This window comes from Dipodomys ordii, unplaced genomic scaffold, assembly GCF_000151885.1.
Source record: "Dipodomys ordii isolate 6190 unplaced genomic scaffold, Dord_2.0 Scaffold19, whole genome shotgun sequence".
Lineage (NCBI taxonomy): Eukaryota > Metazoa > Chordata > Mammalia > Rodentia > Heteromyidae > Dipodomys > Dipodomys ordii.
This window is the reverse complement of record NW_012267235.1, coordinates 1861731-1875221: the sequence shown is the minus strand read 5'-3', so window position 1 is coordinate 1875221 and position 13491 is coordinate 1861731. Positions and strand designations below refer to the sequence as shown.

The window sequence follows — 13491 nt, the reverse complement described above, 5'->3', positions numbered from 1 at the left end:
TCAGCACCACATAAGCAAAAAGAAAAAGCCAGAAGTGGCGCTGTGGCTCAAGTGGTAGAGCGCTAGCCTTGAGCTGAAGGATAGCGCCCAGGCCCAGAGTTCAGGCCCCACGACTGGACCCAAAAAACAAAAACAAAAAAGGCTCAGAGACAGCACCTAGGCTCTGAGTTCAAGCCCCAAAACCTGCACAAAAAAAGCAAACAAGAACGCCTTGCAAATGGAGGGACAAAGGGTGAACAAATGCAGCAGTGGTACTCACTAGACATGTTTAAAATGAACTTGGGTAGGGATGGGAGGGGAAAACTGGAGAGCAAAGGAAGGGGTGACATTGTCCTAAAAGAAATGTATTCTACCTGACTTACGTAACTGTAACCCCTTTGTATTCCATCTTTATTATAATAAAATTTAATTAGAAAACCCCACTGAATTGGATTAGTTAATTAAGACAAAAGTTTTTTTAGATACATTATATTTTTAATCTTGAGACAATAAAATTTTTGCTTTGATATTTATTTAGCCTATTCCAATCTGGGGGTAGAATGATAAAGCACAGCAAGGCATAGTGGTGCATGCCTGGACTCTCCTTTCACTTGGGAAGCTGAGACAGGAAAACCATCAAATTCCAGGGTAATCCACTCTATTTTACTACTTGACTTTCTTTTTTCTTGTTGTTGTTTGTTTGTTTTCCCAGTCCTGGGGCTTGAACCCTAAGCCTCTCTGTGCTCAAGGCTAGCACTCTACCACTTGAGCCACAGAGCCACTTCTGGCTTTTTCTGTTTTGTGGTACTGAGGAATCAAACCCAGGGCTTTATGCATGCTAGGCAAGCACTCTACCACTAAGCCACATTCCCAGCCCTTGATAGACTTTTTCTAAACAAAATCCAAACAAACCCCACACATTTCTTAGTATTTCTTGGAGAACTTGTAATCTAGAGGGTAGTCATCGAACTATTATAGACTGTTAAGTCATGATGAAAGACATGTCATGAGTGCTAAACTAAGTCTTATCTAATCAAAACTCAAAAAATTTCCCCATACGTAATAATCTGATGGATAGGGTGAATGTATGTGTGTATAGAGGACGGGAGAGGAATAACAGTATTCTAAGTCAGATGAATCTCGGCAAAAGTCCCAAGTTGGAAAAGAAGCTAGTATATTCTACAACTGAAAGAAGGCTGAAACTCAGGAAAATGGAAGAATGGAAGAATATGGGGTTAAGCTGGAGAGCTAGGCAGGGTGTGCCTCGTTTATTTTTAGGAATCACCAAGAAATAAAGTCATCAAGTACTTTTCATTAGTTTAATAAAACTGGCGCTATTAAGGCTATACTTAATTTAATAAACTGGCTATATTAAGAAGTCATCAAAGAAGTCATCATTAGTTTAATAAAACTATGGCTATATTAAGGCTTAATATACCATAGTGAGCTGGACATTTGTAGCTCACACCTGTAATTCTAGGTGCTAAGCACCTTGATCTGAGGACCAAGGTCCAGCAGATCCCAGGCAGACAAATCCATGAGATTCTTATCTCCAGTTAACTTGAAAAAGCCAGAAGTGGAGGTGTGGCTCAAACTCCCAAATTTATTTTTAATGTAAGTTAACTTAAATATAAGCCAGGAGCCTGTGATTCATATCTCTAATTCTAGCTACTTAGGAGGCTGAGATCTGAAGATTGAGGTTCATAGCCAGCCTAGGCAGGAGTCTATGAAACTCTTATTTCCCATTAACCACCAGAAAGCTGGAAGTGGAGCTGTGGCTCAAGTGGTAGAGCTCTAGCCTTGAGCACAAAAAATCAGGGACAGTACCCAGGACCTGATGTCAAGCCTAGAGCCAGTACACACACACACACACACACACACACATGTACTGTATATGTATATAGTACATATATATATATATACAGTACATATATATATATATATATATATATATATATTGAGCTATCAACTCTACTGAGCTCTAATGTATGTAAGTATTGGGAACATAAAGACACAGCCTTTTTTTTTTTTTTTTTTTTGGGGGGGGGGGGTCCGGTCATGGGGCCTGAACTCTGGGCCTGGGCGCTGTCCCTCAGCTCTTCAGCTCAAGGCTAGCACTCTACCACTTGAGCCACAGCGCCACTTCTGGCTTTTTTCTTTTTGCTTATGTGGTGCTGAGGAATCAAACCCAGGGCCTCAGGCATGCAAGGCAAGCGCTCTACCACTGAGCCACCTTCCCAGCCCCTAAAGACACAGCCTTTATGGACTTAAATCCATAAGGAGCTTAAATATCAACTTGTGGATATTTCCTTTCAAAATGGGTAGGTGAGGGGCTGGCTCAGTGGTAGAGTGCTGCAAGAGGCCCTGGGTTCTATTCCTCAGCACTATATAAACAGAAAAAGCCGGGAGTGGGCCCTGTGGCTCAAGTGGTAGAGCACTAGCCTTGAGCTGAAATGCTGAGGGACAGTGCCCAGGCCCAGAGTTCAAGCCCCATGACTGACAAAAAAAAAAAAAAGGGTAGGTGTGAGCCAATAGTGGTGGCTCATGCCTTTAACCCTAGCTACTCAGCCTGAAATCTGAGCATTGCTATTCAAAGCCAGCCCTGCAAGAAGTGTGACACTCTTTATCTCCAATTTATGACCCCCAAAAGCTAGAAGTGGAGCTGTGGCTCAAATGGTTACACACTAAGTTTTGAGCAAAAAGCTCAGGGACAGTATCCAGGCCTTGAGTTCAAGCCCCAGGACAGGGACCAAAAATAAATAAAAATAGGTAAGAAAAAGCTGTTTCTACTTTTAACCCATAAAACAGAACTTCCCATGGTCAGTTTCTGAAAACAAAAACTCAGTTTACAGATTTTCAGATTTGAAAACTGGTAATTTAACATTCTGCTACTTAATTACTGCTACATCAAAAGCTGGGGTCATGAAGGTTGTGAATACAGCAGAAGGTATTCAAATCAGCTAGTATTTTAAGACCTGGTATGTGGTTCTGTAATTGAAGTAATTAAAATTTGCATCTATGTATTATTGAGCTTGTCACACTCAGTGGTTTTTGTTGTTGTTTTTTGCTTATTTGGTCGGTTGTGGGGTTTGAGCTCTGAGCCTGGGCGCTGTCCCTGAGCTCTTCAGCTCAAGGCTAGTACTCTACCACTTGAGCCAAAGCTCCACTTCCGGTTTTCTGGTGGTTAAGATAGAGTCTCATTGACTTTCCTGCCTAGGTTGGCTTTGAACCTTGACCCTCATATCTCAGCCTCATGAGTAGCTAAGATTACAGGCACACTCAGTGTTCTTTACCAAACAAATGCTTAAAGGAGGTTCATTAATTCAGGTTTTTATAAAAATACTTGACCTTGGGGCTGGGAAGGTAGCTCAGTGGTAGAGCGCTTGCCTTGCATGCATGAGGCCCTGGGTTTGATTCCTCAGCACCACATAAGCAAAAAGAAAAAAGCCAGAAGTGGCGCTGTGGCTCAAGTGGTAGAGTGCTAGCCTTGAGCTGAAGAGCTGAGGGACAGCGCCCAGGCCCAGAGTTCATGCCCCACGACCGGACCCAAAAAGTATATATAAATAAAAAATAAAAATACATGACCTTAGCTGGGCTCATGTCTATAATCCTAGCTACTCAGAAGGCTGAGATCTGATATCCTGCCTGCAGTAGCTAGCCTGGGCAAGAAAGTCTGAGACTCTTATCTCTAATAAATGACCAAAAAAGCTGGGAGCGTAGCTGTGTCTCAAGTGGTAGAGTGCCAGCTTTGAGTAAAAGAATCTCAGGACAGTGCCCAGGCCTCAATTGAGTTCAAGCCCCAATATTGGTGGAAAAAGAAAAAAAAAAAGCCCCTTCCAAAAAAACAAAAACTTGACCTTAAAAGCCACAGTATTTTTTTGTGTTTTTACATAAAACAGGAGACTCTGTAAAGATGTCACTTTTATTATGTACTCCAACCTTCCAAAAAGCTGCATGCACATTTTAGATATTGAAGCTAATGATCACATTTTTTCTTTTAACGTGGCCAAAATACATAAATACTTAACTGAGCACACCTTTGGGACTGAACAATGGTTCTTCCAGTTTATTATGTCACTTACCCTAACAGTGACCAAACAATGTCATAAGCCAACAAGGCTAAGAATGCACCATGTTCTTTTTTTGTTGTTGTGAATTTGTAAAACTTCATGTGACCAAAATATGTTTTAAAGGTCAGTAACAGCTCTAGTCTATTCTACCAGGGCAGAATCTGGTAGAATCTAGTATAGCTCCAGGTATAGAGTTGTCCTTCAGATTAGGCAGTTGATAGAGCAGTGAATGCATCCTTAAAATTATGAAGTCGTTCATAGGCAAAAGACTTTCAAACAATATTCTGGCTTTCCAACAGGCCTCTAAAATTTTCAGGGTCAGACTGGAGTACGTGGCAGCAGGCACTGTAGAGGAAATTGGCTTTACTGCAAATGTGGTACTTACTGAGGACAGGGTCAGGGGGAAGGGCCTTTGGCCACTATTAGTACTTTGCCCAAGGCAGTCTCTAAGTTAATATTAACTCAGCCCATGAAGTTCCTTTGGCAAGAATATGCAGGTAAGTCACAGTCCAGTTTTCCATTTGCCTCAGTTACAGCAAGAAAAAAAAAAACTTGTCAGCCCATAAGCGTTTTCTCCTCCCCCCCCCGCCCCCACCAGCGGGATCTCCACGCAGTGTCAGATTGGGAAGTAGTAATGTGGCTGGCAAGCGGTGAATCAGGGTGGCAGGGCCCTTTCCTCCTCCGATCTTCCAGATGTAGAAGGCGGACTAAGTGGTGTCAAGTACCTGGAAGCCAAGGCCAGTTTGTCTCAACCCGCGTTTGCTGCTTTCTTCCCTCACCTGGCTTCTCTGGGAGCTTCGTTCAGTCCTCACCACTTACCCAGTTTTCCCTGGGGCGGCCTGGAGTCAGCTTAGCTAGGTGCTGTTCACCGGCCCGGCACGGATGGAGGACTGAGGTTAAGTCTTATTTCGTCCTCCTACCGGCCTGACTTGGTGCTTATTTGACTTGACTAGAGTCCCGGGAGGGCACGGGTCAGGCAGCAGAGGCCTAGGAACACCCGACCAACTCCACTAAACATTTCGCAAGCCTGGACTCAAGCAAAAAAAAAAAAAAAAAAAGGGAGAGCCGCAGTCTCGCGAGAAGAGGCGGGGCCCCGCCCGGAGCCGTGGGCCCCTCCCTGCCCCGCCCTCCCCATGTCCCCCGCCCTCCCTCCCCCACTCCCTGTGGCGCGAGCGGCTGGCAGATCCGGGAGAGGAAACGGCATTCGGAGCCGCGCTCCCGCCCAGGCTGGCCCTGACGCGGGCCTCGTCAGCCGGTAACGGGGAGCAGAGGTGGGGGTCAGGGAAGCGACCGTGAAAACGGCGAAGGTCAGAACCGACAGCCCTCCGCCAACAAGGGTGAGGAACGGGTCTGAGCTTGCCCCCACCCCGGGACTCCGCAGAGCTGAGGCGGGGTCGACCCCTCCCAGGGGCGGGGTCGCGCTGGGCAACTGCAGTCTAGGGGACCAACTGGGCGGGGCGCGCCGAGGAGAGGGGAAGGGGTCAGCTGTGGGCCGGGGTCATCCGGGCGGCGGCGTGAAGTGGGGAGTGGGCGGTGGACCCGAGCCCGTGGGTGGGGCTCTGGAGCTGGGACTCCCGTGACGGCGAGGAAACCCCGGGGTCGGCGGGTCCTTTCCGCCTCTCCTTTGGACCCTGACTGGAGGGCGGCGGGCGGCGGGCGGGGAGGGGGGTAGTTAGTGGTGTTCGGGGAGGGGGGGGCGGGAGGATGTGCGGCGAGGGGGGGGGAAGGAGGAGCGGCGCGAGGGGGCGGGTCTCGGCAGTGCTCGGCTCTGATTGGCTGAGCCTGTGTGGAATCGGGTGATGGGAAACGCCGCGCGGCGCTCCAGTCCTCCCCGGCTCCGCCGCCCTCCCTCCCCCCTCCCCGTGGCGAATGTGCGGCGCGGCGGCGGGTGCTTACGCTCGCGGGGTTTGGCTGTTGCAGGCAGTAGCTGGGAGGAGGCGGCAGCGGCTGGAGCAGCGGCGGCGGCAGCAGCGGCAGCGACAGCAGCAGCGGCGGCGGCGGCGGCAGCTGGGAGGAGGTGGTGACGGTGGCAACGGCAGCGTCGGGGACGATGGCGCGACTGGTGGCAGTGTGCAGGGACGGAGAGGAGGAGTTCCTCTTCGAGAGGAGGCAGATTCCCCTCTACATAGACGACACCCTCACGGTGAGCGGGTCGGGCCGGGCCGGGCTGGGCCCGCTGCTCCCCTGGCAGCTGTTCCCCCCCTCCTCCCCCTCCCCCAGGCTGAGCGCTGCGCACTGGAGAAAAGAGTGTGTTGCAACTCCTAGGCGAGGCCTTCTTCTCTCCAGCAGGCCCTACAAACTCGTCTCTGCAGTGGGTCTCTGTTTTCCTCTGCTAGCTCTAAGTCCAGGCCACCGAACGTACTTTGAGCACCCCTCCCCTCACCCCCCTCCCTGTTTCCCTCCCCTTTTGGATCCTCTTGGTTTTACACCCCCCCCCTTCCCTTTGGGAGATGGCTGTTTTAGCCTAAGCACGCGCCCGGGAAAAGGGTTGAAGGATCTCGGACGTTTAGGGCCTGGGCCTTCCTGAAACCACCTACCCTCCGGGAGGTTTAATTGTCTGAAAATGTCGCAGCTGCATTGCTACCTGTATATTTTCTCTTTTAATACAGTAGCCCTTACTACATCAGGGTAATTACTGAGGACAGAGTGACATGAGCTTGCACAGGAAAGATTCCACTGAAATGATTTCGATTTCGTTGTAGGTAGTCTCATATTGCTTGGTACATTAAGACATTTGAAATTAATGCTAGGCTATGACTTTTCAAAATGAGCTGTCTTGGCCATTAGTGCTTCTTTAGTTTACAGGTAATTCTTTTCTGAAACCAAATTATTGCACATGTAAAAGTACTATAGAAAGCTGATTGCTCATTGTGAATGTAAAGACCCAATCCTGGGTGGCTAGGGGTGTGTGTTTGTTAGTATAGCTTGGCTGACCCCTCTACCCTGTGTTGCTGTACTGTTTCCTTTAAAAGGAAATGGCAGAAATTTGAATTGAATCTCAACAGGAAATGAGTACAGTTGCTTGCCACTATTAAGAAATGAAATGAACCATTTCTGAACATCTTTTGAAATCTGCATTTTGGTGCTGAAGCTTTGGAATATGCATTTGCCTTTTGTGATAAGGTGTAGATAAGTCTCATCTTAGCACTTTCTGCTTCTTTTCCCCCATATTCAAGAGTGGGCTGTTTTCTTGCATATTATTTTTTTTTGCAAATATCTGCTGAAGATTTTTACATTTTATATAAAATGCAAGTCATTGTAGAGATGCCAGTCTTTCCTTTTTTGCCAGTCTCAGTTAAGACTTGATTGAACTGCATTACTTTTAAAGGATTAGAAGAGCTATTGAGTTTATGATTTGATTTGTTAGAACTTTCCAAATGAAAATTTTGTTTAAATGAGAAAGGTAGAATGATTTGGCTTGACATAAAGTAGGATTTGTGTTGATACTTTAGAAATAACAAGTCCTGCTTAGGATTTGTGTGCTTTTTTTGCATTAGAAGTATAGTGGATTTGTATTTAAAATAGTTTAAAAAAAAGCCTCAAACAAACCCTAGTACTGTGAACAAATTAAATGATTCATTTCTTATTTTGAAAACTCTTGGTAGGAGTTGATTTTTGTTGATATTTTCATAAACTTATAAACACATCATTTGGTAGCAGTCTTAGATTTTTTTGGTTTCAGAATGGCTTTGAATTCTTTCTTCAGTTCTGAGAATTTGTTTATAAGATAACTTGAGTATATGATATAAAAAAAACTCCATGAATTTGAAAGTATTTACAAAATTTCAAGACTTAAATCTTTCCATACAACCATATAACCACCTTTAATATGAATGCAGCACATTAACACGCTTGTCATAAAACACTAAAATAGCCAGTGTTATGTTCTTCACAATGATGTACATTTCTATTTTTTTTTAATAGAAAAAGATGTACCTAGCATGGAGGTTTAGGATGGCACTTAGTTTGTACTGTACTAGGTGGTTGACTTTGCTTTTATTGTATTATAGGTTTGTGACCAAGGCAAATAAAATTTAAGCTTACTTATTTCAAGATAACATTTTATTTAAGAAAAGGTACAATTTTTTGTTTGTTTCAAATAGGTTTTATCCTTTGGGAATGAGTAAGACATTTTGTTACTTTGTCTTGGAAACTTCTGCAGAGTCATTGAATGCTGGTAGTTGTTGAATGTCAGTGAACATTCTTAGCATGCATCATATTCAGGAAAAATGTTTCTTTATTTTTTGTCCATCATGGGGCCTGAACTCTGGTCCTGGGTGCTGTCCCTTAGCTCTTTAGCTTAAGGCTATCACTCTACCACTTGAGCCACAGCACCATTTCTGGCTTTTTCTGCTTATGTGGTGCTGAGGAATTGAACCCAGGGCCTCATGCATACAAGGCAAGCACTCTGCCACTGAGCCACCTGCCCAGCACCATGGAAAAATGTTTCTTTCAGGACCATTTTACCAAATACCACTTAAAGGAAAAATGCAAAGCAAAACACCTGTTGGGCAAAGGGGGAAGAAGAAACAAGATTTATGCTCTACTCTGGTGCACTGATTATTGTTCGATGCACTATGTGCCTGAAGTTAACATTTGGTTCCTTCTTTGTTTCTAGAGTGTAGATATGATTCACTGAGGAAACATTGTATGATCAAGTGCATGGTTTTAGATTTTTGTTAACAGCTAGCTGTTAGTCTAGTTACAGTGGTTACAGTTACAAATGTTATCATTTTAGTAACATGCTGAAACCTTCTGCCTCAGTTTAAACTTGAGATTTTAACTTGGATTTATAAATGAAATTAAGCTTTATGTGTGGCTGGGTGTGTAGATCTAGTGCTAGAGTACCTTGACTAACAAACTTAAGTTTAAATCCCAATATTGATAAACAAAAAGAAGTGCCTAGGGTAGTTGTTTTGAATGTTTGATTCAGTACTGATGTAGGTGTATTTGAAAAAAGTCCCCAAATAACTAAACTGGTAGATATTTAGGAAAGTGTTAAGCTGTGTGTGTGTGTGTGTGTAGTAAAATAGGTGATAGAAGAATGAAAATTTCATTTCAGGGGTATCTTTGAAGATTTATAATTTTAACCAAGTAGGTTTTTTGTTTTGGTTTTGGTTGGTGGTGGGGCTTGAATTCTGGGCCTAGGCACTGTCACTGAGCTCTTTAGCTCAAGGTGAGCACTCTACTACTTGAGCCACAGCACCACTTCCAGTGGTTTATTAGATAAGAATCTCACGGACTTTCCTGCCTGGGCTGGCTTTGAACCACAATCCTCAGATCTCAGTCTCCTGAGTAGTAAGGAGCCATTGTAGGTGTGAGCCATTGGCACCTGGCTAAGCAAGTAGTTGTTTTTTTTTTTTTTTTTTTGCCAGTCGTGGGGCCTGAACTCTGGGAGTGGGCGCTGTCCCTCAGCTCATCAGCTCAAGGCTAGCGCTCTACCACTTGAGCCACAGTGCCACTTCTGGCTTTTTCTTCTTATGTGATGCTGAGGAATCCAAACCAGGGCCTCATGCATGCAAGTCAAGCACTCTACAACTGAGCTACCTTCCCAGCCCAGCAAGTAGTTTTTAAAAAGAATATAGCCAGGTGCTAGTGGCTCACACCTATAATACTAGTTACTCAAAAAGATGAAATCTGAAGATCATGGTTCAAAGCCAGCCCAGGGAAGTCCATGAGACGCTTATCTCCAATTAACCATCAGAAAACTGGAAGTGGAGCTGTGGCTCAAAGTGGTAAGAGAGCTAACATTGAGCAAAAGAGCTCAGGAACAGCTCCCAGGTCTTTGCAAGTGCCACAACTGACTTAAAAAAAGAAAAGAAAAAGGGAATTAATAGAATAAAAATATATACTTCTTGCCAGGCACTGGTGGCTCACACTTGTAATCCTAGCTACTCAGAAGGCTGAGATCTGAGGCTCCCAGTTCAAAGCCAGCCCAGGCAGGAAAGTAGTTATGAAACTCTTACCTCCAATTAACTACAAGAAAACTGGAAGTGGTGCTGTGGCTCAAGTGATAGAGCACTGACCTTCAGCTGAAGAGCTGAGGAACAGCACCCAGGCCCAGAGTTCAAGCCCCACGACTGACCCAAAAAAACCACAAATACACTTATAAAATGTTGAAACGTAACCACAAAAACAAATTACCCATAATTCTCTTCACCAGAGATTAGATTAGGTTGGTTTATTCTATTTAATATTGGTAACAAAATTGACATATATTGGGGCTAGGAAGGTGGCTCTGTGGTAGAGCACTTGACTTGCATGCATGAGGCCCTGGATTCGATTCCTCAGCACCACATAAGCAAAAAGAAAAAAAGCCAGCAGTGGCGCTGTGGCTCAAGTGGTAGAGTGCTAGCCTTAAGCTGAAGAGCTGAAGGACAGCGCCCAGGCCCAGAGTTCAGGCCTCACGACCAGACCAAAAAAAAAAAATTGAGATTTATTGTCGCGCGCGCACGCGTGTGTGTGTGTGTGTTTGCCAGTCTTGGGGCTTGAACTCCTCAGAGCCTGGGGACTGCCCCTGAGCAGCTTTTGCTCAGGGCTAGCACTATAGCACTTGAGCCATAGCACCACTTCCAGCTTTTTCTATTTATGTGGTACTGAGTAATCAAACCCAGGGCTTCATGCATGCTAGGCAATCACTCTACCACTAAGCCACATTCCCAGCCCCCTAATTGTCTTCTGTAACATTTTTTTTTCTTGTTGGTCATGGGGCTTGAACTCTGGGCTTGAGCGCTGTCCCTGAGCTCTTCAGCTCAAAGCAAGTGCATTACCACTTGAGCCACAGCACAACTTCCAGTTTTCTGGTGGTTAATTGAAGATAAGAGTTTCACAGACTACTTTCCTGCCCGGGCTGGCTTTGACGGTGAGCCTCAGATCTTAGCCTTCTAAGTAGCTAGGATTATAGGTATGAGCCACAGGCATCTGGCTTTCTATAACATTTTATATCCTGCTTGTTTTCACTAAATGTATATGCTCAAAGTGTTTGATCATTTATTTTTCTTTCTGTGTTTTTTCTGTGTGTGTGTGTGTGTGTGTGTGTGTGTGTGTGTGTGTCTGTGTCTGTGTCTGTGTGTCTGTGTTTTAGGGCTTGAATGCTGTCCTGGGTGCTGTCCTTGAGTTTTTGTATTCAAGAATAGCACTCTACCACTTGAGCCACAGCTTTACATCCAGCTTTTCTGCTGGTTAATTGGATGAGTCTTATGGACTTTCCTGCCCAGGCTGGCTTGAAACTGATCCTTAGATCTCAGCCTGCTGAGTAGTTAGGATTATAAGTGTGAGCAGCCTGCACCCATTCCTCCTTTGGTTTTGAGATGGGTATCTTGGTTTCAAATTCTTGTGCTACCTCAAGCTGGACCTCGGTGGCTCACACCTTTGATCCTAAATACTCAGGAGGCTGAGATCTGAGAATCATGGTTCAAAGCCAGTCCAGGCAGGAAACTCTGTGAGACTCTTATGTCCCTCCAATAAACCACTCTGAAAACCAGAAGTGCTTTAAGTGGTAAGTGCTGACCTTGAGCTGAAGAGCTGAGGAATAGCACCCAGGCCCAGAGTTCAAGCCCCACAACCTACGGAAAAAAAAATGCTACCTCATTAGTCTCTGAAGTGTCAGAACTGTAGTCATATGCAATGCTTCTTGTCATTCTTAAGCATTTTCAGTACATAGTTGCACAACATTCCATAATATAATTGTTCTTGATTCTACTTTTTGCTATGAATAATAAGAATATAAATAATGCATTAAATCTTTGCATTACATTTTTTCTAAAAAATAAAAAATAAATGAGGCTTTTGGAAGTAGATTTACTGAATTGAAGCATAAGAATTTACTCTCATTGGTTCATATTGTCAAATTGCTACAGTATTTCTGGAACATAGTTTGCCTTCCTAATTCAAGCCTATCTATGTGGACTAGAAACTCTGCTAGGACTTTTTAACTATCTGAAACTTTCGTAACAAATGGTAGCATATCTACTTGGGGATTAGGTGATTAGTGTTTGATAAAGTTTGGCTTTTAATAGTTTGTTTCAACTCTTGATTAACCTTTACTTTTATCATGATGATAGATTGCAAAAATAACTGGATAAGGAAACTGAAGAGAAAAGCCAAAGTGCTAATAATTTTGATAAATATAAACAATAGTGTTGTGTAGTAAGTGAGAATAGATTCCAAACATTTTTTTTGTTGTTGGTCATGGGGCTTGAACTCTGGGCCTGAGCGCTGTCCCTCAGCTTTTCAGCTCAAGGCTAGCACTCTACCACTTGAGTTACAGCACCACTTCCTCCAAACAGGGTATGTGTGTGTGCGCGCGCGCGCGTGTGTGTGTGTGTGTGTGTGTGTGTGTGTGTGGTCAGGACCAGATACTTAGAGTAAAAGTGGGTAATAGATTCAGTAAACTATAAAGTAGTAATTGCTGGTTTGGTTTTATATATAGGCAACATCATCATGAAATTGAATACTAATAATTCCGCTGTAAAATCACACCTGGAGTATCTAGCAGGACTGTCTTCCCTTAGGTATTAGAGTCTTAAATTAAGTCAAGGAAGTGCTGTTAAAGCATGGAGAAAATAGTGCCTTCTCCCCCCCCTCCTATTTTTTTGGCCAGCCATGGGGCTACGCACTGTTCATGAGCTTTTGTGCTTAAGGCTAATGCTCTACCACTTTGAGCTATGGCTCTACCTCTGCCTTCTCCCTTTTTTGTCATGTCTTTTAACATGTGGCTATTGACCAGAAAATAGTGAGGTACAAAAGTATTCTCAATATTTGAGAGACAAGGGCACAGTAATTTATTAAGAATAATATCTAGTCCAGCTAGTATAGAGTATAAGTTCAAGAGAAAATTTAATATCATCCAGTCCAAGAAAGAATAGATTTTGATCTTTACATTAGTTGGTGCAAATAGAATCTTAATTATTTGGTGGTGCTGGGTTTGAACTTAGGTCTTTGTGTTTCTTAGGTAGGAGCCATGAACTCAGGCCTCTTTACCTTAATTATTTTTCAAAGTCTTAAGATTATACCCTGGAGCTGGCTTCAGCTATAAGGCATTCTAGCCCTGAGTTTTATGTGCCTCAGTTACATACCGGGCCTGAATGCTGTCTCTGAGCTCTTTTGCTCAAGGCTACCACTTGAGCCACAGTGCCACTTCCAGTTTTCTGGTGGTTAATTGGAGATGGTCTCATATTCTTTCCTGCCTGGGCTGTGTTTGAATCATGATCTTTAAATCTCAGTCTCCTGAGGAGCTAGGATTATAGGCATGAGCCACTGGCGCCTGACCTGCTTTAATATTTTAAGAATTTCACTTACTTATACTTCAATCAAGCACTAGGCTGGAGAAACTTCTTTTGTTTTTTAGTGTTAGACATCTTAAATGCTATATCAAGCTCTACCACTGAACTATACCCCCAGCACAGGCTAGAAAGACTTTGATTTAGGTAAATATATATAT

At 44.0% G+C, this 13491-nt stretch overlaps 1 protein-coding gene across 4 annotated transcripts in view; it reads left to right on the top strand.

Annotated features, from left to right (window-relative positions):
- The first annotated feature begins 5204 nt into the window (after positions 1-5204).
- Ggnbp2 (gametogenetin binding protein 2) overlaps positions 5205-13491 on the top strand; it is a 39898-nt gene continuing 31611 nt past the window's right edge. For all 4 annotated transcript variants that reach the window (XM_013013375.1, XM_013013376.1, XM_013013377.1 and 1 more), the window contains exons 1-2: positions 5205-5386; positions 5970-6192. In XM_013013375.1, coding sequence (XP_012868829.1) covers positions 6100-6192 — 93 coding nt within the window. In that variant the 5' untranslated portion in view covers positions 5205-5386; positions 5970-6099. The remainder of the gene's footprint in view (positions 5387-5969; positions 6193-13491) is intronic.